The following is a 25,051-nucleotide window of genomic DNA, read 5'->3' as shown; positions in this document are numbered from 1 at the left end:
GTGGAAATAAAAAGAGCGTGGTTGAGAGAGCAGAAGAGGGTGTTTTGAAATGGTTTGGGCACATGGAGAGAATGAGTGAGGAAAGATTGACCAAGAGGATATATGTGTCGGAGGTGGAGGGAACGAGGAGAAGTGGGAGACCAAATTGGAGGTGGAAAGATGGAGTGAAAAAGATTTTGTGTGATCGGGGCCTGAACATGCAGGAGGGTGAAAGGCGGGCAAGGAATAGAGTGAATTGGATCGATGTGGTACACCGGGGTTGACATGCTGTCAGTGTGGATTGAATCAGGGCATGTGAAGCTTCTGGGGTAAACCATGGAAAGTTGTGTGGGGCCTGGATGTGGAAAGGGAGCTGTGGTTTCGGGCATTATTGCATGACAGCTAGAGACTGAGTGTGAACGAGTGGGGCCTTTGTTGTCTTTTCCTAGTGCTACCTCGCACACATGAGGGGGGAGGGGGATGGTATTCCATGTGTGGCGAGGTGGCGATGGGAATGAATAAAGGCAGACAGTGTGAATTGTGTGCATGGGTATATATGTATGTGTCTGTGTGTGTATATATATATATGTGTACATTGAGATGTATAGGTATGTATATTTGCGTGTGTGGACGTGTATGTATATACATGTGTATGGGGGTGGGTTGGGCCATTTCTTTGGTCTGTTTCCTTGCGCTACCTCGCAAATGCGGGAGACAGCGACAAAGCAAAATAAATGTAAATAAATAAATATATATACATAATGGTTTGACAGATAGTGCAGTATATATAATGGTTTAACGTATGGCAGATATAAAGATTTAACATATGACAAAGTAAATATAAAGGCTTGACATTGCACAGCATAGAAGAGTATAGGAGTCGGCACAGCAAATAGAAAGGTTAGGTACATTGCGCATTGCTCGTATTTATTAATAACACTGTAAGCTTTCGTCGGATTGCTGGGGCATACTGTTTCTATGAAGTGTTTGCGTTCTACCCTTATATCAATACAGTTTGTACAACAAACTGTATACTAAGATTTTACCAATCTTATTTGTGTAACAAGTACTTACATCATCATCTCTTATGCAGATATAATTTTTTGTCTCGAAACTTTTCAAAGTGGGAATTAAAAGGTCTCTGCCAAGTGGTCTTTTCCTCATAGGTCTTTCAAGTGGTCTTTAGGTCTTGGGTCTCCCAAGTGGTCTTTTTGTTTTTGGCCTTCCAATTGGTGCTTTAGTCTTGGATCTACATTGTAGTATTTTGGTCTGGGTCTGCCAAGTGGCCTTTTCACCTGTGACCTGCAAAACAGTCTTTAAGTCTTAGGCCTTGCAAGTGCTCATGGATCTGCCAAGACGTTGTTTCATCTTATGCGATCACTTTTTCTAGAATTTTCTATTCATTTTCCCTGATATCGTCATCAAGATCATTTTCGTATCAGTATCAAAATCAAGTTAACCATCCACTGAATCATTATCATTGATGAGACACGGCTGTACCTTCTCCCTCTGGTGTTGAATGGGAAACTTAACACAGCAGACTTTTCCCCCTAATTCTTATTATAGTTGTTAGTGACATAAGATATTTCATCAAAATTAAACAGCTTGCCTTTGAATTCACCATACACATACGGATGCAGTCTCCACGTGAGGAGCAGAATGTCTCCACTTGCAGTTCGGCAGTAGAGATCGTAAATTTATGACAAGCATTAATGATGGACATTGAAAGAAATTGAGTTCTGGAGACTGTCTGCCCAGTGGGAAAATCCCATACCCAATATAAGTTTAGAGAAGTATATTGGGGTGAAATGAGCCATATATTGAATAAAAAAACTAAAGTTGAAAGATGAAAAATGCAGACTTGAGTTTTTAGCAAAAGTGAATAGGGTTATCTGTTGAAGAACAGTAGTTGGTAAATAGTAGGAAGAGGTAGGAGACTAGTCAGAATCTCCTACAAGAAAACTACTCTTTAAGAGGAGAAAAAGAGAGGTTAATCTCTAACAGTCACGGAAATAGACCAACACAAGATAAAACCAAACATGAAAAGTTAGAGTGAGGAAAAATGCTGGGAGGGAAGCTTGGAGATCAGAATCCTCTGCCAGGTTCTATCAGAGGCTTTCCAGATGTCAAGGGTCATGACACAGGATCCCCTGTAGTCACTTACAAAAATTGACCAGCCACCATACATTTTGAAAAGGATATCGTTGGCGGATCTCCTCTTGTGAAAACAATACTGGTGATCAGAGAAAAGATAGAGAAAAAAGAGTTTAAGGAAATGGGAGTTTGGTTGAAATTGAAAGATTTTCGAGGAAGTAAAAGTCAAAGTAATGAATGGTATGAATGGCTACTCTCCTGGATTAGCTGTACCTGTGCATTATGAATGTACTCTTGTTTTGAAGTGAAAGGAGAAACAGGCAGACAAACATTGGCACAGGTTTAGAAGCATATTCCTTCAAAGCACAAGGAGTGATGCCATCCAGTCACTTTGCATGTGTTCAAAGAGATAAATGCTTTTTTGAATATATGAAAAGAAATAATAGGGAAGGGCATAGGATTGGTAAGATTATCAATAGTGGAATTGCGAGGAATATGAGAAACAAGAGAGTGGCTCTACTGGTGCAAAATACAACAGCTTTAGTATTGCTAGTACAGAAAAGCAAAGCAAAGCAGAGGAATATCAACAAAAATTGCATAAGGTACCTTGGCCAATGACCAGAAAAACAGACCTAGGGAATAAGTTGTCATGAAGTAGTGCTTTGCCTTACAATTAACTACTTTGCACTGGCTTTATGGAAGCATTAAAGCTGAGTGAGAGTCAAAAGATTTTCCTTGTTCATTAAACCAGGTGTCCTACCTGAATGGCTTTGAAATAACTATTTCAATGATAGATTAGCTACAGTCCTAGAGGGAGTGCATCATCTGAGGGAAGGCAGAAATTTTTATAGAGAAAATCAATATCGATGAAGAATAAATGTAATGTTAGTCTTGTTAGTACTTCTTAAGTGTTAGAGTCAGGAGAAAGTTCAAAATTAAGTGTTATGTACACGAGTGTGATCAGATGGACCTATTGGGGTGAATTTGCGCAGTTATTGCATTAGGGACAAGAGATAGAAGACAAATTCAAAGTATTGAGGAAGTTTTCATGATAGTGGAAAATGAGTTAACTACTCTTTAATTTGCTCTGTCATTAGGAAAGGAAAATGATTTGTTTTTCTCTCACTATTGCCTGTTAAGAAGAATTTTAGCCTTTCATTATGGTGTATGTCGAGATTCCAAAATAAGAGGATCATAGCTTGAAGATAGAGAATGTCAAAGCATCAATGAACAAATTTAGATAGCAAAAGAATATTGTAAAGTTAGGAGAATTAAAGATTAAACAAAAGAATTGTGGTAGTTGAGACAAGTCTGCATATCAAAGTTTGAAGATTTATGGTACACAGGGGACGCATACATTTTCATAAGATGGGGTGTATTTGTAATGGGGAGAGGACGTGTGTCTGTGGAAGTAGTTAGGTATGTCTGTATAATAAGATACATGAGGGAAGTAGTGGTTTGCTCGTCAAAAGAAAGTGAGGTCTTCTTGCAAAATATATTATTTTTGTAGGGCTAGCATTAGGATTGTGACAGAAGAAGGAATTGTGTGTTTGCAGGAAGTCAAGATTGTTCTGTTTAAAATAGATATGTTGGAATACATTTTGGATGTGGTAATGAACACTAAAAGAAAAATCATTTGTTTTCTTAAGATCTAAACTACAGCTTTATATGATTTAATACATTATTGGCTTGTTATTGCTATTTGTGTTCCAAGGAGAGAGTTCTTTATGCATCATATCTTTCCTCCTATGTAGGGATGCACACCCAAACCTAAGCCAGGTACCCTTTTGTAAACCCTTCCCGAGGGAGGATGAATACCTAGGCTGAGGGTAGGCTTGCTACCATGCCCAGGTTTGAACCCATGCAGGTCTAACTCTTGGCTGGCCCATGCAGACTCATGGTCAGTCTGCTAACCATTACGCCATGGAGGCTGTAAGCACATAGTACAGCTTTATCATATACAGATCTTAAACCTTCCCTTCATTAGAAATTTTTAGAACAGAGAAGATAAATTTACCACACACAAATCTTAAAACTTCCTTTCATTATAAATGTTTAGAACAGAGAAGATAAATTTAAAAGCAACCTGCAACACCACACTGTTTTTGGTTAGTGTTCAACTTCCTTTCCATTCTTCCTCCATAAATAATACTAAGATAGTTTCTTGAAAATAATACAAATGTATATAAATGTTTCTGTGATGGAGATTTATTTACAAAGATGATGACATAAGAGGCATACAAGAACTCCCATGATAATTAAATTACATGAGATGAAGTCTTACTAGTATGGGAGTGGAGAAATGAGTAAACCTCAAATTGGGGAAACTGAGACTGGAACAATTTAAATCAACAGCAACATCCAACTTGAACAAGAGAGCCATAAAATTATTCAAGGTTAAGTAAATTAATGTGCCCCATCTTAAACTTGGTTTAGTCGTATTACACCTTTACATTAATTTTACAAAGGTTTATAATAATATAACTTTACTGCTGAAAAGGCTAACCACACTTTTTTGTAAAAACTTGTTGAACATGTGTACATATTTGTAATCCAGCAGTCAGGAAAATTGATGAAAATACTATGTCAGGTAACTTCAAATTATTTCCTCTGCACTGATGATCTGCTAAGATCAACTTCAAGACAACACCCTGATACAGTATTTAAAACTCTTAGTATCAAGTACTCATAAAAAATCAGTAATTATAAATGCCATGAAGTGTACACATATTTCAAAACTTAATAGTAAAATTTCACAGGGCATTGACTTGCCATTTAAAAATACCATGTAATAATTCATTGATACAACTCCCAGTATACTCATCTTTGATTAATCTTCATAGTATCACCATAATTTATTTTCTTCATATGAGAAGTATATCCTTTGCCAAATCAGCATGTGTACCAAAAGAGGATGCAGGGCTCACTCTTAATTCTCATCCTCTAAGACAAAGTGCGAGTTGTAACTCTACATTAGAGGGAACTTGATTGATAATACTCTTAAGATTCAGGTCAGTGAGAACTTACAATTAAACAAATAAAAATTAGTTTAAAATCTTTTAGATAAAAGCAAATGGAAATCTGATCAGTTAAGATGTTGAAGCGGACAAAAATGATAATGTAAGACTGCTTTAAACATTGGCAAATAGCCTCAAAAGGATCCATTGGTCTGTTGCTATTTGAATTCCTATATATCATTGTTATTTTTTAACCTAAGCAGAGATCTGCTCCCAGGGAACTAGGTATTCCATCCTTTTTCCAGCATATAGGTTTGGGACAAGGAACCTCTGTTCTCATTATTAATTACCATAAAATGTGTGTGAATACATCTGATCCTTTCAGTTTAAAGGGGAATACTTGAATATTTTATATCTAATTTGCTTCCATTACATGTATGGATGAAATACGTAACAGCATACTCTTATCTTAACCACTGTGATGAAATATATCGTAACAAGTGCATACCATAAAATGACAGAGAGAGAGCATTGCAGAACGTCAAGGTATATTCCTCAAACACCGCTTAAACAAAATTTCATGAACCTGAAACTATTTTATTTAACACTCCACTGCTTTAGAATAAAAAAAAAAAGAAAAAATGAAGAGGTGATCATAAAACTAATAATTTCAGTTTTCCTTCTGTAATTCATATTTGCCATTATATATTTCTTATTAATTTATAATAACCCAAGGACCGTTTCTTTCAGAGAGTCCTCTTGTTACCTAGGACCCTTTTAAAGCTTGTGCACTTCAGACAGTACAATTTAGAGTGACATATTTTTTGACAAGATTGTTCTGTACTTGCTATCGGTGGTTTTTACTCGCACTGTAACCTTGAGCAGGCAGAGTTTAGTATCAGCTGCCATATACAAATATATAATCTTCTTTCTATCATACTCGTTCATAATTTCTCATATTAGCAAGGTAACACCAGAAACAGATGAAGACAGGTTGCATTTGCTCACGTCCACTCTTTAGGTGCCACATGCATTGCACTAAAAGCAAGCCCCCAATCCAAAAGCATATCTGACCAAAGGCTGGATATGATAAGTGCAATTTCAACTGCTCAGTATGAGATCACTGCAGTCAAAAAAATAATGAAAATTAAGAGCTTGCTTACATTATTCTCTTGATGACCAAATACCTTCCTATGTATTTAAAACTTCTACTTTCATTGTCTTTAATATTTTAGCTACTATATAAGAAATTCATTGTTAGTAAATTACTTTTTTTATCTATGTATTCACTTCTTCAACCTTTCTATCTGTTCTTTGGTGTCCCAGATACTACCTTTTCATTATTCATGTACAATCTCTCCCACTCAAGTATTTTGAAATTGAAACACAGGTGTTCATCTAGCATCCTGAACACGACACTTTTTACATTCATGAAATGGAGGTCTTCAGTTTTGTTTTGCTGAAGGTGCATTACAGCATGGACATCATCCAAAGATTAATCTAAAACTTCAAACCACATCAGCAGTAAAAGTACTAAAAATGACCCTAAGCCTCATAAAAAGATGGCAACTTATCCATATGAGTTACATAAATAATCTTGGTTCTGAGTAAATTAGTGTTTTGCACCTGATGATCACAAACATTACATAAAAATTATCATTCAAGCTCCAGTTCTTTTATTATTAACTCCCTTTCTAATAATCCAGCAACTCATCTGTCATATGATAGCAGTATTTCTATACTCTAAGTATCTTTGATACAATATTTCTAATAAATCTTCATCAGTTTAATGGTTAAAGGCTTGTGTTATGAAACCTGCTAATGAACTGAGTAAATACAGCCTTAACTACAATCCATACTGAATTCCAAACTGAACCCTAACCTAACATTTTTGTGGCCAGATAGGACTTAAGACTCGTATAACAAAGAATTGGAATAGCCTACCCTGATATCTACTTAAAACATTTAACTATTATGGTAAAGTAAGTCTGGTCTAATCTGAAAGTATATTCACTTTCTAGACAGCTTAGACCCTTTCTTTCCCTGAACTAATTACATACTCAATCTTTGTCCCACTCTCTGATGATAAATGTTCAGTAGTTTGTGAAATACATAAAACATACATACCGAAGACAAGGAGCTATAATGAGGTAAAGCTCAAAGATTTCTTTTATGAACTTTTGACCTTCATACTATTAAGTAAACAACATGATACAAGAATTATGTGCTAACTACATGTTATTCCTTCATACAAAACGTCTGTGTAAGAACATGTAAGAACTAAGACAATTTACAGCTCAAGAAACATACTTTACACTTTTGAAACTAAATTCTTTGGTTACGTGAAAACTATAATACTAAGAAGTATAAAACCTAACACACATATTACCAACACTAACAAAACCACGAAGTGCCTATTTAACTGTTAATTTTGCTTGAAAGTTTTGCACAACCACTGAAAGATTCAGTTCAACAAAAGCTAATTTCTGTCCATTTTAACCTCAAACTAGGCCTCAATATTGCATACAAATAATGGGAATCTGCTTATCAAATTCTAGTCATTTAAATATATCTTTTTCATTCCACTAGTCAATACATACAAAATTTGGCCAACTTGCATATAACAAACTGAAACTTCAAGTCATTAGCACTAATGACATTTGAACTTCTTCAGTCATAAATCAAGAACTACATTAAATAAGGACATTCTACTTAAGCACCTGGCATCAACTGATTACTAATTACTAACATCAAACCTCATTCACAAACTAAACCTGTTAATGACTGCTGTGGTACATGCTAAGAGGATGCTATTAACAATGTGGCAAGATAAAATGTTTACCGTTTAAATCACTGGTACTGAGCACTGAACATCTTACCTTGCAAATGAATGGTCATTAGTTGCATGACTACACAGCTTCTGGCCAACATCACATGTTAAACCATAGTTTATTGGTTACTCATTCATTGTTTTTGCATACACTTAAACTGGTATAGAGATAAGTGGTTAAAATCAGCTGATTCTAGTAACAGCCATTTGGTCAACAGCAAATGCTTGATCTTACAGGTGACTGATTATCCATGCACCCTTTATTATTATGATTTGCTAGTCAACATCCACTTACAATTTGATCTTACAAGTGACAGATTAACCACCCACAGAAAATGTCACTTACACTGCCAAGAGCTACTTGATCTTTAAGTCTAGTTATCAACCAACCCTGAAATGGCAGGAAGTATACATCGTTAACTCTCCAGTAAGCACCGGGAGTTATAATAGCTGCACTAATTTTTGAGGGCTTTGTTTGAACTGTATGCCAGTATCACGACATTTGTATGGCAAATCAGCGATGTGTCAGACGCTGAAGCAAACACATCATCATTTCATAGTCGCTCCCTAGAGAATCCATGTGTTACATTCAACATTGAAACATGGTAATATCAAAGATGTTAGCTAACACTCTGGAATGTATCCTTTACTTTTACATGTATTTCTTTCATTTCATAAGTGTAAACAGAAAACTTGAATGAAATACTTCTTCCATAACTCCTATTGGGGAGATCAGCATTATACCACATTCATGAGTTTTAATACTATGGTTCGTTTAACACATTCTTTACATTTACATGTATTTCTTTCATTATACAACTGGAAACAAAAAATTTTAATGGTACACATGAAACCCTACTCCATCATTTAAAGCTGTGTAGTCTACAACTCCAGTTACCCAGTAAACAAGATTAAAATTCTAACATCTCTAAGCAGCCATTAGCCAAGTCATTATCACAACAGCTATCACTCTGAAAGACTTAAAAAAGCTAAAATTTATAGTCTAAGTAGTTTTCAAACTTTATCCAGATTGTTTCGTGTTTCCCTGCCTAAAATAGATTTAATCGTATCTGTATATCACAATCATATTTACATTTATATAGATTATTTTGAAATATTTTCAGCTTACAGTAATGAAAATATAACGATTTCTATTAGAGACAAAGTAGAGAAAGCACAACTGAACTGACAGTCGATGTATGTATTTGAGTTAAAAAGTCAACTTTGAGCTTGTGAAAAGCATGTTTTTGAGCCAAAACCATTGTCTGCCCTACTATCATGTAGTTCTCTGGCAAGCCATCTGATTTATTAGATGAGGTAGAAGAACATGTAGCAGATAATGCCACATTCATGTTAGATGTATGGAAAAATATAACAAAAATGTATCCTACATACAACTAACAAGATTTTGCCAAACAGTAGGCTAGCACAAGGTGCTCACCACATGTCATGCTTGCTGGATCCTACTGTTTCTCTCAAGCATTACTCCTCTTGAGTAATTGTCTGAGTTTCATCAGTGATTGACTTTAACCATGAGTTTAGTTTTAACATCTTTCTGTAGTCACAACATTCATGTTACTTGCTTCTCCTCAAGTTGCATTACATAACTTTGCCAACTTTTCAGCAGGACACGTTCATTTTCATTTTATATTTTTTGGTGTATTCCAGAGAATTAGTCATGACTTGATAATTCTGTATCTTCCTTACTGTAATGTCTTCAGATTTAAAACATTACTCTTTATATAAAGCCGTCTATTTGCTACCATGTATATATATATAACATGTATCTCCGTCCTTTCTAGATAGCAGAGTTTCAAGTAATTTCAACCTTTTGTGGGTAGTTCATATGCTCCAGACCATCAGTTCTGGACATGAAATGTTTCTACGTTCTTTCCAACTTCATTATTTCCATCTATTTACCATATTAACAGCAGTATTAGATTTGTTTCAGATGGGCTGGTTATATATTGCCATCATTAGTTTTCTATCCCTTTTGCAATTCTTATCATACCATTTATCATTTAGCCTGAATTTGCTATTTTATCAGAGCTCTCCTACAAGAAAAATTCTGCTCAAAAACTATGTTATCACTGAGCCATTATTTCTGCCTTGCCACTAAAGATATAACATCAACCCTCATCTGTTGTCACCAGCCAAGATCAGTCTAGTGTGTCAAATATTCATAGTATAAGATTGATGAGCCGTGTTTCTTTCTAGGTCACCATCATCATCTACTTAAGACACATAAGGAATCTTCCAAAAAACAATTTGGCAAATCTGTTTATTAACATTAGACCACTGGCAAAGATTATTTAATATCTGCATTGACAACCATTAAGAGCCTATTGTTAAAAAATATCACAGAAAAAAATGAATATGCACATTTCAAACTTTTCTGTAGTCGACCAGTTCCCAGACGGGGTGAACTTGTTCATAAACAAGTTCATCCAGAGACCTGAACCGCCATCTCACCAAAACAGTGACATTCAAAGACTGACCATAGCAGGTAAAAGTGTGTTAAAATGAGGGTTAGTGTGATGCCATTGGCTTGAAGGAAGGAATAATGGCTTGGTAATTAATTATTGCTTTTTATTGGAATTTTTTATGTAGTCCTTCACAATGCATTATAGTTACAATGCTTCCCCATTTAATGTGACTGTGGCATTATTTACAGTGAGTTCGTTTGCCTCGATGATTAAGTTGCACTTGTTGCTGGAGAACTACTGTGCATGATAGGATGACAGGTGATGGGTTGGATCAATATTCAGAAATAAAATTATCTTAATGATCTTTCATACCCCAAACTGACAGCACTGCATAAAAAGTTAATTTACAAAATATAACAATGAGTAATGAAAATAAAAGTAATTAATGAAATGGCAGGCAGCTGTAAAAATACAAAATTACCAGTATTTATCAAAATAATGCTACTAATAAATTAATAACACTTTCTACAGTAATTATTTATAAAATCACGATACTGTGATCTAAGCCTTGCTCCATCCTGAAAGAAAAGATCACACTGATGGGAGATGGCCATTAATGGCAGCCATGACCACTTTACGTAATTTGTTACGCCGCCGCTTGGGACGATGACGAGATCTGTACCAGTAGCACACCAAGAGGATGACCATCAACAGTGACAGAACAGCAAATGCTGGAATCCTCTCAGTGGTGTAAGGAAGAGACCCCAAACTGCCTCCTGTAGGGACACAGAACATTTATAACCAATAAATGACTGAATTTGGTTCAGCAAGGTAGTGCCAGGAAGACAGACAAAAAAAAGGCCACATACATTCACACTCAGTCTCTAGCTGTCATGCGTTATGCACCGAATCCACAGCACCCTATCCATTCCAGGCCCCATAGACCTTTCCATGGTATACCCCAGATTTTTCACAAGCCCTGGCTTAGTCCACTGACAGCACATTGACCCCAGTATACCACACTTCCAGTTCACTCTATTCCTTGCACGCCTTTCACCCTCCTGTGTGTTCAGGCCCCGATCGCTCAAAATCATTTTCACTCATCCTTCCATCTCCAAGTGGGTTTCCCGTTTCTCCTTGTTCCATCCACCTCTGATGTATATCCTCTTTGTCAATCTTTCCTCACACATTCTCTCCATATGTCCAAACCATTTCAACACACCCCTCTTCTGCTCTCTCAACCTCACTCTTTTTATTTCCACAGATCTCTCTTACCCTTTCATTACTTAATCAAACCACCTCACACCACATATTGTCCTCAAGCATTCCATTTCCAACACATCCACCCTCCTTCATACAACCCTATCTACAGCCCATGCCTCGCAACCGTATAATATTGTTGGAACTAACATCCCCTCGAACATACCCATTTTTGCTCTGAGATAACATTCTTTCCACAAACTCTTCATCACTCCCAGAACCTTCAACCTCCCTCCCACCCTTTGACTCACTTCTGCTTCCATGGTTCCATCCACTGCCAAATCCACTCCCAGATATCTAAAACACTTCACTTCCTCCAATTTTTTACCATTCAAACATATCTTTTTCATACATATTTGCCACTTTCTGCAATAGCGAGGTAGTGTTAAGAACAGAGGACTGAGCCTAAGAGGGAAAATCCTCACTTGGTCTCCTCTGTTCCTTCTTTTGGAAAAGTAAAAACTGGAGGGGAGGATTTCCAGGCCCCTGCTCCCTCTCCTTTTAGTTGCCTTTTACAACACAAGGGAATACATGGGAAGTATTCTTTCTCCCCAGTTAACTTGTCCCTTAACCCTACTGAACCTAATAACCTTGCTCTTATTCACATTTACTTTCAATTTTCTCCTTTCACAGTTGATTGTCGTTTCCACCTTGTGAATAATCCAATATTGCACTCTGACCCCTAACTTCATTCATTTAAGTGTGTTTACTTGTGAATTTTTTTTACGGAGTATTCCCAATCGCCTGCCCTTTACTAGCACATAACTCTGACACTTAACCAGTGGATACATTAAAAAGTTATGTAAAAATCATAACATTTATTTATCCAGGAATAAGAAACTCAACTGGGATCAAATGCCACATCTTTGTCAAAAAGGAATGGGAAATATGAGATAAAGAGTACACAAACCTGCACTTGAAGAACCACCAGCACTGTCCCCTTGGCTGCTACCATGACTATCTAAGGGCAAGGGCTGAACATCAACTGGTGCCACTTTCACAGCTGCTACGATCTCTGGCTGTGATAGCAACTTAAGTCCCACATGGATGTTTAGACTGTTGGGGAGGAAAAAGACATTTCAACTTTCAGGTACAAGAAAATTATGAAAATGAAGCTATTTAAGCAAGCACCTTCAAAGTACTGACATGAACTCATTTCCTTGTATAAAAAAATATCATTTAAATAAAATATTCACAAGCTTGAATTTAATCATACCTCAGTTTATCTACAACATACATTTAGATTAGATATATCTACATACAAAATGAAATGCCCCATATAACTTTATAAATCAACTGACTGCTATATTTTTTCTTTCATCTCCCATGATGATGTGATTATCACACAAAAATGCACTTGGGAACTTATCGTATTTCATTTCCCCGTGGTAAGAACATAATAAGCAGGGGTTAGTGATGCTATATCCTGTGGGGCGGGGCAGCACCAGGAATGAATGAAGGCAAGCATGAATATGTACATGTGTATATGTGTATATAATTATATGTATATACATTATGTACATATATATATATATTTTTTTTTTTTACCGCATTAGCGAGGTAGCATTAAGAACAGAGGACTGAGCCTTTAAGGGAATATCCTCTCTTGGTCCTCTTGAGAGGGGAAGATTTCTGGCCTCCCGCTCCCTCCCCTTTTAGTCGCCTTCTACGACACGCAGGGAATACATGGGAAATATTCTTTTGCTCCTGTGCGTGTGTGTATGAGTGGATGGACCATTCCTTGTCTGTTCCTTGGCGCTACCTTGCTGATGCAGGAAATGGCGATCAAGTATAATGTATATATATATATATATATATATATATCTTTCTTTCTTTCTTTCATACTATTCGCCATTTCCCGCGTTAGCGAGGTAGCGCTAAGAACAGAGGACTGGGCCTTTGAGGGAATATTATCACCTGGCCCCCTTCTCTGTTCCTTCTTTTGGAAAAAAAAAAAAAAAAAAAAAAAAAAAAAAAAAAAAAACGAGAGGGGAGGATTTCCAGCCCCCCGCTCCCTCCCCTTTTAGTCGCCTTCTACGACACGCAGGGAATACGTGGGAAGTATTCGTTCTCCCCTATCCCCAGGGATATATATATATATATATATATATATATATATATATATATATGTTAATTGACAGGCGTGCGAAAGAGAGACTTTTGGATGTTAATGTGCTGAGAGGTGCAACTGGAGGGATGTCTGATCATTATCTTGTGGAGGCTAAGGTGAAGATTTGTATGGGTTTTCAGAAAAGAAGAGTGAATGTTGGGGTGAAGAGGGTGGTGAGAGTAAGTGAGCTTGGGAAGGAGACCTGTGAGAAGAAGTACCAGGAGAGACTGAGTACAGAATGGAAAAAGGTGAGAACAATGGAAGTAAGGGGAGTGGGGGAGGAATGGGATGTATTTAGGGAATCAGTGATGGATTGCGCAAAAGATGCTTGTGGCATGAGAAGAGTGGGAGGTGGGTTGATTAGAAAGGGTAGTGAGTGGTGGGATGAAGAAGTAAGAGTATTAGTGAAAGAGAAGAGAGAGGCATTTGGACGATTTTTGCAGGGAAAAAATGCAATTGAGTGGGAGATGTATAAAAGAAAGAGACAGGAGGTCAAGAGAAAGGTGCAAGAGGTGAAAATAAGGGCAAGTGAGAGTTGGGGTGAGAGAGTATCATTAAATTTTAGGGAGAATAAAAAGATGTTCTGGAAGGAGGTAAATAAAGTGCGTAAGACAAGGGAGCAAATGGGAACTTCAGTGAAGGGCGCAAATGGGGAGGTGATAACAAGTAGTGGTGATGTGAGAAGGAGATGGAGTGAGTATTTTGAAGGTTTGTTGAATGTGTTTGATGATAAGAGTGGCAGATACAGGGTGTTTTGGTTGAGGTGGTGTGCAAAGTGAGAGGGTTAGGAAAAATGATTTGGTAAACAGAGAAGGGGTAGTAAAAGCTTTGCAGAAGATGAAAGCCAGCAAGGCAGCAGGTTTGGATGGTATTGCAGTGGAATTTATTAAAAAAAGGGGGTGACTGTATTATTGACTGGTTGGTAAGGTTATTTAATGTATGTATGACTCATGGTGAGGTGCCTGAGGATTGGCGGAATGCGTGCATAGTGCCATTGTACAAAGGCAAAGGGGATAAGAGTGAGTGCTCAAATTACAGAGGTATAAGGTTGTTGAGTATTCCTGGTAAATTATATGGGAGGGTATTGATTGAGAGGGTGAAGACATGTACAGAGCATCAGATTGGGGAAGAGCAGTGTGGTTTCAGAAGTGGTAGAGGATGTGTGGATCAGGTGTTTGCTTTGAAGAATGTATGTGAGAAATACTTAGAAAAGCAAATGGATTTGTATGTAGCATTTATGGATCTGGAGAAGGCATATGATAGAGTTGATAGAGATGCTCTGTGGAAGGTATTAAGAATATATGGTGTGGGAGGCAAGTTGTTAGAAGCAGTGAAAACTTTTTATCGAGGATGTAAGGCATGTGTACGTGTAGGAAGAGAGGAAAGTGATTGGTTCTCAGTGAATGTAGGTTTGCGGCAGGGGTGTGTGATGTCTCCATGGTTGTTTAATTTGTTTATGGATGGGGTTGTTAGGGAGGTGAATGCAAGAGTTTTGGAAAGAGGGGCAAGTATGAAGTCTGCTGGGGATGAGAGAGCTTGGGAAGTGAGTCAGTAGTTGTTCGCTGATGATACAGCGCTGGAGGCTGATTCATGTGAGAAACTGCAGAAGCTGGTGACTGAGTTTGATAAAGTGTGTGAAAGAAGAAAGTTAAGAGTAAATGTGAATAAGAGCAAGGTTATTAGGTACAGTAGGGTTGAGGGTCAAGTCAATTGGGAGGTAAGTTTGAATGGAGAAAAACTGGAGGAAGTAAAGTGTTTTAGATATCTGGGAGTGGATCTGGCAGTGGATGGAACCATGGAAGCAGAAGTGGATCATAGGGTGGGGGAGGGGGCAAAAATTCTGGGAGCCTTGAAGAATGTGTGGAAGTCGAGAACATTATCTCGGAAAGCAAAAATGGGTATGTTTGAAGGAATAGTGGTTCCAACAATGTTGTATGGTTGCGAGGCGTGGACTATGGATAGAGTTGTGCGCAGGAGGATGGATGTGCTGGAAATGAGAAGTTTGAGGACAATGTGTGGTGTGAGGTGGTTTGATCGAGTAAGTAACGTAAGGGTAAGAGAGATGTGTGGAAATAAAAAGAGCATGGTTGAGAGAGCAGAAGAGGGTGTTTTGAAATGGTTTGGTCACATGGAGAGAATGAGTGAGGAAAGATTGACCAAGAGGATATATGTGTCGGAGGTGGAGGGAACGAGGAGAAGAGGGAGACCAAATTGGAGGTGGAAAGATGGAGTGAAAAAGATTTTGTGTGATCAGGGCCTGAACATGCAGGAGGGTGAAAGGAGGGCAAGGAATAGAGTGAATTGGAGCGATGTGGTATACCAGGGTTGACGTGCTGTCAGTGGATTGAATCAAGGCATGTGAAGCGTCTGGGGTAAACCATGGAAAGCTGTGTAGGTATGTATATTTGCGTGTGTGGACGTATGTATATACATGTGTATGGGGGTGGGTTGGGCCATTTCTTTCGTCTGTTTCCTTGCGCTACCTCGCAAACGCGGGAGACAGCGACAAAGCAAAAAAAAAATATATATATATATATATATATATATATATATATATATATTTCATACATATTCACTATTTCCTGTGTAAGCGAGACAGCAGAGGACTGAGCCTAAGGGGGAAAGTCCTCACATGGCCCCCTTCTCTATTCCTTCTTTTGAAAAAGTTAAAACTGGAGGGGAAGATTTCCAGCCTCCCACTCCTCCCCTTTAAGTCACCTTTTATGAAGTGAAGGGAATACGTGGGAAGTACTTTTTCTCCCCTATTCATTTATTATACTTATTATATTTACATTATATATTTATTTATATATTCAGTGTTATCAAGAAGTCTACTTGTAAAGTTACTTTTTGTTTAGATCATGTCATATATGCTGTACTGAACATTACTTACTTCTTGTTTGATACATTAAGAGGCTGTGCTATGACAGGCAGTAACATGGGACATTCAGGTAGTGGTCGCATTTGTTCCATCCCCAGCGTATGCTCAACAACCTGTTGGGTTGGGGTGCAGTGTTAGGTACTGGGTAAGCATGCTGGACGAATACTCATGACAAACACTTAGACTGACAATTGATTATTAGGATGGGGTGTTTCTGATAGGTATGGGGTATGGCTGGCAGAAATATAGGGCAGCTGCATCTCCCTGCACCCAGCACGCCCAATAAAACCTGGTAAGAGAGTGTTGTATCAGAAACACAGAACACAATATAATGCATTCTTTCTACATCTACTAGGAAGTGTAATTTGATGAGCATGATGATCCATGCAGAATCTCTTCCAAACAATTTGGTCATTAAATATGTACACAAAGGCCACTGAGATGACAACACACTTTGTCTCTGCATGATAGCAGGTGACTTTGAGTTTATATCCCAAGCTGGGCTGTGAAGTTGACATTGGATCTTGTTTCAGTACAAAACCAATAATTCTGGTTGACCATATTTCAGGCTAGCCAATATGAATGGCATTTTCCATATTTCTAAGACTCTGAGAGGAGTCCAAATACAGATAGGCAGCCTATATATCTTAACATGTCAAACCTTCCATAGGTTTTGTCACAATTTCTATCAAAAATAAAAACAACTCTCAAAATCAAGTTATTTCCAATTATAAGTCTTGAATAAATGCTTAAAATCCATGAAAGAGAATGACTGAAAAAAGTTACAGAATCAGGAAGTAATGAAAAATGGAAAACCACATTGAACAAGGGAATAATGAAGCTATGATGGGCTCTAATAAGGATACACTTTTAAATGTAATCGTTTGTGGTGGAAGAAATGGCGTGCAAAGACACTTCCCATTACCTGCACTCCTGAACAACTGGGATCAACCCACACACCTTCCACAATACTTTTTGCAGCCCTTTAAAGGTGTAAAAATATCAGTTCAAGAAACAAAAACTACAAACTGGATACCAGTTGTTTTAGCCTACATATATATATGTTGATCAAAAACTAGATGCAGGTCAGTGACTGAAACAAAAGTAGCCTTGAAAGTAGGTGATCACTAAGTTCTCCTCATAAACTGGAACATACTAGAAGAAAGTTTTTACTACTCACAAATAAACACTTATAAGGCATGGCACATTCCAGATCCACATGCTGGGACTTCAAAAAAGTGCTTGCTGAGCTCTAAAGATGCTGCTTAAGATAACATCTAGTACTTCTAAAATTGTAAGGTATGTGATAGTGATCACAATTTTTTGAGCAACTAAGACAAAGAGGGCAAGAATAATGGCCAGCTTTTGTTCAACATTCACACTGGTTAAATCTTTCGTATTTAGTGCAGTTCCACGTGTTCATCATGAAAGTAGTGTGGCCTATAAAGGTTGTTTGAACAATTCCTCCTTGTTCTGAGTGGGAACTTTGGTCCAGCTAAACCTGATCATGAATTTCGGAAAACTTTAGAAGGGATTCTTCTTAGTACTCGCATAATATCCTCTATCAAGGGAGCTTTCTTACAGACCCATTTACCTTACAATTTCTTTTAATGAAATAATGTTTCATTACTTCATATTGCACTCAAAATTCCTTTTCTGCAGTATTCTCTCTCCTAATTTGAAATCTCAGAATACCTTTCCTGGATTATCTTTTCTCCTAATCAAAACTCATGAATTCTATCAAAACCATTCACATTCAACTGATTCTGCTTTCATTCCACGTATTCATATATATATATATATATTTATTTTTTTTTTTTTTTTTTTTTTTTTTTTTTTTTTTATACTTTGTCGCTGTCAACCCCCTCCCCCCTCATGTGTGCGAGGTAGCGCTAGGAAAAGACAACAAAGGCCCCATTCGTTCACACAAAGTCTCTAGCTGTCATGTAATAATGCACTGAAACCACAGCTCCCTTTCCACATCCAGGCCCCACAGAACTTTCCGTGGTTTACCCCAGATGCTTCACATGCCCTGGTTCAATCCACTAACAGCACGTCGACCCCGGTATACCACATCATTCCAATTCACTCTATTCCTTGCACGCCTTTCACCCTCCTGCAGGTTCAGGCCCCGATCACTCAAAATCTTTTTCACTCCATCTTTCCACCTCCAATTTGGTCTCCCACTTCTCCTCATTCCCTCCACCTCTGACACATATATCCTCTTGGTCAATCTTTCCTCACTAATTCTCTTCATGTGACCAAACCATTTCAAAACACCCTCTTCTGCTCTCTCAACCACACTCTTATTTCCACACATTTCTCTTACCCTTACATTACTTACTCGATTGAAATATATATATATATATATATATATATATATATATATATTTTTTTTTTTTTTTTTTTTTTTTTTTTTGCCGGTCTCCCGCGTTTGCGAGGTAGCGCAAGGAAACAGACGAAAGAAATGGCCCAACCCACCCCCATACACATGTATATACATACGTCCACACACGCAAATATACATACCTACACAAGCTTTCCATGGTGTACCCCAGACGCTTCACATGCCTTGATTCAATCCACTGCCAGCACGTCAACCCCGGTATACCACATCGCTCCAAATCACTCTATTCCTTGCCCTCCTTTCACCCTCCTGCATGTTTCCCATTTTAGAAAGTTAAAAAAGTACAAGGAGGGGAGGATTTCTGGCCCCCCGCTCCCGTTCCCTCTAGTCGCCTTCTACGACACGCGAGGAATGCGTGGGAAGTATTCTTTCACCCCTATCCCCAGGGATAATATATATATATACATACATACATACACACATACACATACATACGCACATATACACACACACACACATATACATATATATATATATATGAAAAATGTAAGAAATAATTTAGAAAACTGAAACTTCTAGCTTGAAATGAAATGAAAAAATGAATGTCACATAATGGTTCAACCTCTGGCTATGGAAAAGGGAAATGTATAATTTATTTACACAAACGTCAATAGTAGTTTTCATCAATTTAACCACTGTATCATACTGCCTGGTCCACTTCTCTTATCATGAAACTGGAATATTGGCTTATGATGTTTCTCAATTGTCTTCATTACACAAAGTACAACCATATCTTGGATACATGAGGGTAGGTAGTTGGTCATCCGCCATAATAAAGCCTTGACAGACCAAAAGTTTATCTGGACCTCAACTTTTCCAGTACATTCATGAAAAATACCTTTTTGCTTTCCAGCTCTATCATTTTAAAAAAATGCTCCCTTTGTTCACATTTCAATGAAAGAATAAGCTTCAATGTCTAAGCTACATTCTATTCCAATTTCACTATTTTCTTGTCAGAGCACCATGTATGAAAACTATCACTCCAGTAACACAACTATAAACATAGGGGGTGGGAATCCTGGGAGCCTTGAAGAATGTGTGGAAGTCGAGAACATTATCTCAGAAAGCAAAAATGGGTATGTTTGAAGGAATAGTGGTTCCAACAATGTTGTATGGTTGCGAGGCATGGGCTATGGATAGAGTTGTGCGCAGAAGGATGGATGTGCTGGAAATGAGATGTTTGAGGACAATGTGTGGTGTGAGGTGGTTTGATCGAGTAAGTAACGTAAGGGTAAGAGAGATGTGTGGAAATAAAAAGAGCGTGGTTGAGAGAGCAGAAGAGGGTGTTTTGAAATGGTTTGGGCACATGGAGAGAATGAGTGAGGAAAGATTGATCAAGAGGATATATGTGTCAGAGGTGGAGGGAATGAGGAGAAGTGGGAGACCAAATTGGAGGTGGAAAGATGGAGTGAAAAATATTTTGTGTGATCGGGGCCTGAACATGCAGGAGGGTGAAAGGCGGGCAAGGAATAGAGTGAATTGGATCGATGTGGTATACCGGGGTTGACGTGCTGTCAGTGGATTGAATCAGGGCATGTGAAGCGACTGGGGTAAACCATGGAAAGCTGTGTAGGTATGTATATTTGCGTGTGTGGACGTATGTATATATATGTGTATGGGGGTGGGTTGGGCCATTTCTTTCGTCTGTTTCCTTGCGCTACCTCGCAAACGCGGGAAACAGCGACAAAGCAAAAAAAAAAATATATATATTATCCCTGGGGATAGGGGATTAAGAATACTTCCCACGTATTCCCTGCATGTCATAGAAGGCGACTAAAAGGGGAGGGAGCGGGGGGCTGGAAATCCTCCCCTCTCGTTTTTTTTTTTTTTTTTCCAAAAGAAGGAACAGAGGGGGCCAGGTGAGGATATTCCAAAAAAGGCCCAGTCCTCTGTTCTTAACGCTACCTCGCTAACGCGGCAAATGGCGAATAGTTTAAAAGAAAAGAAATATATATATATATATATATATATATATATATATATATATATATATATATATATATATATATATATATATATATATATATTCACACATAAACACCCGTTTTCAGAAAAGAAGAGTGAATGTTGGGGTGAAGAGGGTGTTGAGAGTAAGTGAGCTTGGGAAGGAGACTTGTGTGAGGAAGTACCAGGAGAGACTGAGTACAGAATGGAAAAAGGTGAGAACAATGGAAGTAAGGGGAGTGGGGGAGGAATGGGATGTATTTAGGGAATCAGTGATGGAGTGCGCAAAAGATGCTTGTGGCATGAGAAGAGTGGGAGGTGGGTTGATTAGAAAGGGTAGTGAGTGGTGGGATGAAGAAGTAAGATTTTTAGTGAAAGAGAAGAGAGAGGCATTTGGACGATTTTTGCAGGGAAAAAATGCAACTGAGTGGGAGATGTATAAAAGAAAGAGACAGGAGGTCAAGAGAAAGGTGCAAGAGGTGAAAAAAAGGGCAAATGAGAGTTGGGGTGAGAGAGTATCATTAAATTTTAGGGAGAATAAAAAGATGTTCTGGAAGGAGGTAAATAAAGTGCGTAAGATAAGGGAGCAAATGGGAACTTCAGTGAAGGGCGCAAATGGGGAGGTGATAACAAGTAGTGGTGATGTGAGAAGGAGATGGAGTGAGTATTTTGAAGGTTTGTTGAATGTGTTTGATGATAGAGTGGCAGATATAGGGTGTTTTGGTCGAGGTGGTGTGCAAAGTGAGAGGGTTAGGGAAAATGATTTGGTAAACAGAGAAGAGGTAGTAAAAGCTTTGTGGAAGATGAAAGCCAGCAAGGCAGCAGGGTTGGATGGTATTGCAGTGGAATTTATTAAAAAAGGGGGTGACTGTATTGTTGACTGGTTGGTAAGGTTATTTAATGTATGTATGACTCATGGTGAGGTGCCTGAGGATTGGCGGAATGCATGTATAGTGCCATTGTACAAAGGCAAAGGGGATAAGAGGGAGTGCTCAAATTACAGAGGTATAAGTTTGTTGAGTATTCCTGGTAAATTATATGGGAGGGTATTGATTGAGAGGGTGAAGGCATGTACAGAGCATCAGATTGGGGAAGAGCAGTGTGGTTTCAGAAGTGGTAGAGGATGTGTGGATCAGGTGTTTGCTTTGAAGAATGTATGTGAGAAATACTTAGAAAAGCAAATGGATTTGTATGTAGCATTTATGGATCTGGAGAAGGCAAATGATAGAGTTGATAGAGATGCTCTGTGGAAGGTATTAAGAATATATGGTGTGGGAGGCAAGTTGTTAGAAGCAGTGAAAAGTTTTTATCGAGGATGTAAGGCATGTGTACGTGTAGGAAGAGAGGAAAGTGATTGGTTCTCAGTGAATGTAGGTTTGCGGCAGGGGTGTGTGATGTCTCCATGGTTGTTTAATTTGTTTATGGATGGGGTTGTTAGGGAGGTGAATGCAAGAGTTTTGGAAAGAGGGGCAAGTATGAAGTCTGTTGGGGATGAGAGAGCTTGGGAAGTGAGTCAGTTGTTGTTCGCTGATGATACAGCGCTGGTGGCTGATTCATGTGAGAAACTGCAGAAGCTGGTGACTGAGTTTGGTAAAGTGTGTGAAAGAAGAAAGTTAAGAGTAAATGTGAATAAGAGCAAGGTTATTAGGTACAGTAGAGTTGAGGGTCAAGTCAATTGGGAGGTGAGTTTGAATGGAGAAAACCTGGAGGAAGTAAAGTGTTTTAGATATCTGGGAGTGGATCTGGCAGCGGATGGAACCATGGAAGCGGAAGTGAATCATAGGGTGGGGGAGGGGGCGAAAATCCTGGGAGCCTTGAAGAATGTGTGGAAGTCGAGATCATTATCTCGGAAAGCAAAAATGGGTATGTTTGAAGGAATAGTGGTTCCAACAATGTTGTATGGTTGCGAGGCGTGGGCTATGGATAGAGTTGTGCGCAGGAGGGTGGATGTGCTGGAAATGAGATGTTTGAGGACAATGTGTGGTGTGAGGTGGTTTGATCGAGTAAGTAATGTAAGGGTAAGAGAGATGTGTGGAAATAAAAAGAGCATGGTTGAGAGAGCAGAAGAGGGTGTTTTGAAATGGTTTGGGCACATGGAGAGAATGAGTGAGGAAAGATTGACCAAGAGGATATATGTGTCGGAGGTGGAGGGAACGAGGAGAAGTGGGAGACCAAATTGGAGGTGGAAAGATGGAGTGAAAAAGATTTTGTGTGATCGGGGCCTGAACATGCAGGAGGGTGAAAGGAGGGCAAGGAATAGAGTGAATTGGATCGATGTGGTATACCGGGGTTGACGTGCTGTCAGTGGATTGAATCAGGGCATGTGAAGCGTCTGGGGTAAACCATGGAAAGTTGTGAGGGGCCTGGATGTGGAAAGGGAGCTGTGGTTTCAGGCATTATTGCGTGGCAGCTAGAGACTGAGTGTGAACGAATGGGGCCTTTGTTGTCTTTTCCTAGTGCTACCTCGCACACATGAGGGGGGAGGGGGATGGTATTCCATGTGTGGCGAGGTGGCGATGGGAGTGAATTGTGTGTGAATTGTGTGCATGGGTATGTATGTCTGTGTCTGTATATATATGTGTACATTGAGATGTATAGGTATGTATATTTGCGTGTGTGGACGTGTGTGTGTGTATACATTGTGTATGGGGGTGGGTTGGGCCATTTCTTTTGTCTGTTTCCTTGCGCTACCTCGCAAACGCGGGAGACAGCGACAAAGCAAAATAAAATATAAAAAACACCCGTACATGCACATACACATATCAACACATACATACACAGTATTATACATATATACATCTACATATTCATACTTGCTCTCCTTCATCCATCCCTGGCACTACCCTGCTCCACAGGAAACAAAATTGCTACCCCCTTCTTTAGCAAGGTAGCACCAGGAAAACAGGCAAAAAAGGCCACATTCGTTCACACTCAGTCTCTAGCTGTCATGCGTAATGCACTGAAGCCACAGACCTTTCCATGGTTATCCCAGATGTTTTGTATGCCATGGTTCAGTATTTAGCTGTAATCCAAGACACTGCAATCTCAACCATATTTGGCTCCAGGATCAAACCTGTACTTCATAGTTTATAGTGGTAGTTACTCGCTTTCAGTGTCACTTTGGGAAATAAGTGAGGAGTACAAAACATACCTTTGAATGCTTATGCAAGTTACTGTTTTCCATCTTGGTTGGTAAGTCTGTTGTTGGAGGAACTGGTGCTCCAGCACTTGAGGTAAATACTCCTGCCAAGTGCCCTGTGGTAGTGAACTCAAGAAGAGCATCCAACATCCAGAAACAATCTTTTTGAAGATGGCTGTTGTCCAGGCAATTTGAATCTCCATATACCACCAAACGACCACCACGATGCTGACTGCTATCACCTGTATCATCATTGGTGTTGCTCTTTGTTTGAAGTAAACCTAAGATTGGGACATCTGAAATATACAGTGAATATGGAAGTGTAGATATAATACAACAATGTTAATACATTAATACTCCTTGAAACATAAACTGGACAATAACAAAACAAAATGAGTATAAAAAATACAAATTCATTCCATAGTTTACTAGTTCAGTGGTAAGTTGTGTCCGGGCCAAGAAATATAAATGTATCCTGAGTGATGGAGTCCAGAACCAACACATGTAATTCTGAAATAAATTCACAAGCTGTATAATTCTGTTTCTCAATATTTTGTCATTGGGTTTTGAATCTCTGTTTTTCAATGCTCTTCATACTTCTAACATCCTTCTTCCAACCCATAATGAAAACTTCACAGTGACCACATAGCATGTGCATAACGTCCCCAGATGAAAAGCCATCTTAGGTAAAAGAAAAAGTAAAAGAAGTAGGTTGAAATTAAATAGGGCTCTACTGGTGTTTGTATACCCAACTCTTCAGAAATGTCACATGATGAGAGAAAGGAAAAAGAAGGAAGAGAACTCTACAGCTTAGCAGTTCAAGGGAAAAATCCAACACCATATACCTACATAAAACTTGAACTCTGCCATTTCAAAACTTACCTTACCTTGTCCAACCCCAACCCCTATTAAAAAAAATGAATAAAAACTCACAAGAACAGTGTCTGAAACAAAACCTGAAAAACAGAGATAAGCAGCATCACAACATATGAAAAGGGCTGTAGAATAGATAACATAGCAAAAT

The 25,051-nt window shown here is 38.5% G+C and overlaps 1 protein-coding gene across 2 annotated transcripts in view; it reads right to left on the bottom strand.

Annotated features, from left to right (window-relative positions):
* Positions 1-4,259: 4,259 nt before the first annotated feature.
* S1P (membrane-bound transcription factor site-1 protease) overlaps positions 4,260-25,051 on the bottom strand; it is a 50,132-nt gene continuing 29,340 nt past the window's right edge. For both annotated transcript variants that reach the window (XM_071689582.1, XM_071689583.1), the window contains exons 13-16: positions 24,040-24,323; positions 16,550-16,650; positions 12,457-12,602; positions 4,260-11,062 (exon numbers count right to left, since the gene is read on the bottom strand). In XM_071689582.1, the coding sequence (XP_071545683.1) occupies positions 10,878-11,062; positions 12,457-12,602; positions 16,550-16,650; positions 24,040-24,323 (716 nt within the window). In that variant the 3' untranslated portion in view covers positions 4,260-10,877. The remainder of the gene's footprint in view (positions 11,063-12,456; positions 12,603-16,549; positions 16,651-24,039; positions 24,324-25,051) is intronic.

The sequence above is a fragment of the Panulirus ornatus genome, chromosome 47 (assembly GCF_036320965.1).
Source record: "Panulirus ornatus isolate Po-2019 chromosome 47, ASM3632096v1, whole genome shotgun sequence".
In the NCBI taxonomy this organism is placed as follows: domain Eukaryota; kingdom Metazoa; phylum Arthropoda; class Malacostraca; order Decapoda; family Palinuridae; genus Panulirus; species Panulirus ornatus.
The sequence above is the reverse complement of the archived record's forward strand: the minus strand, read 5'-3'. Positions and strand labels throughout refer to the sequence as shown.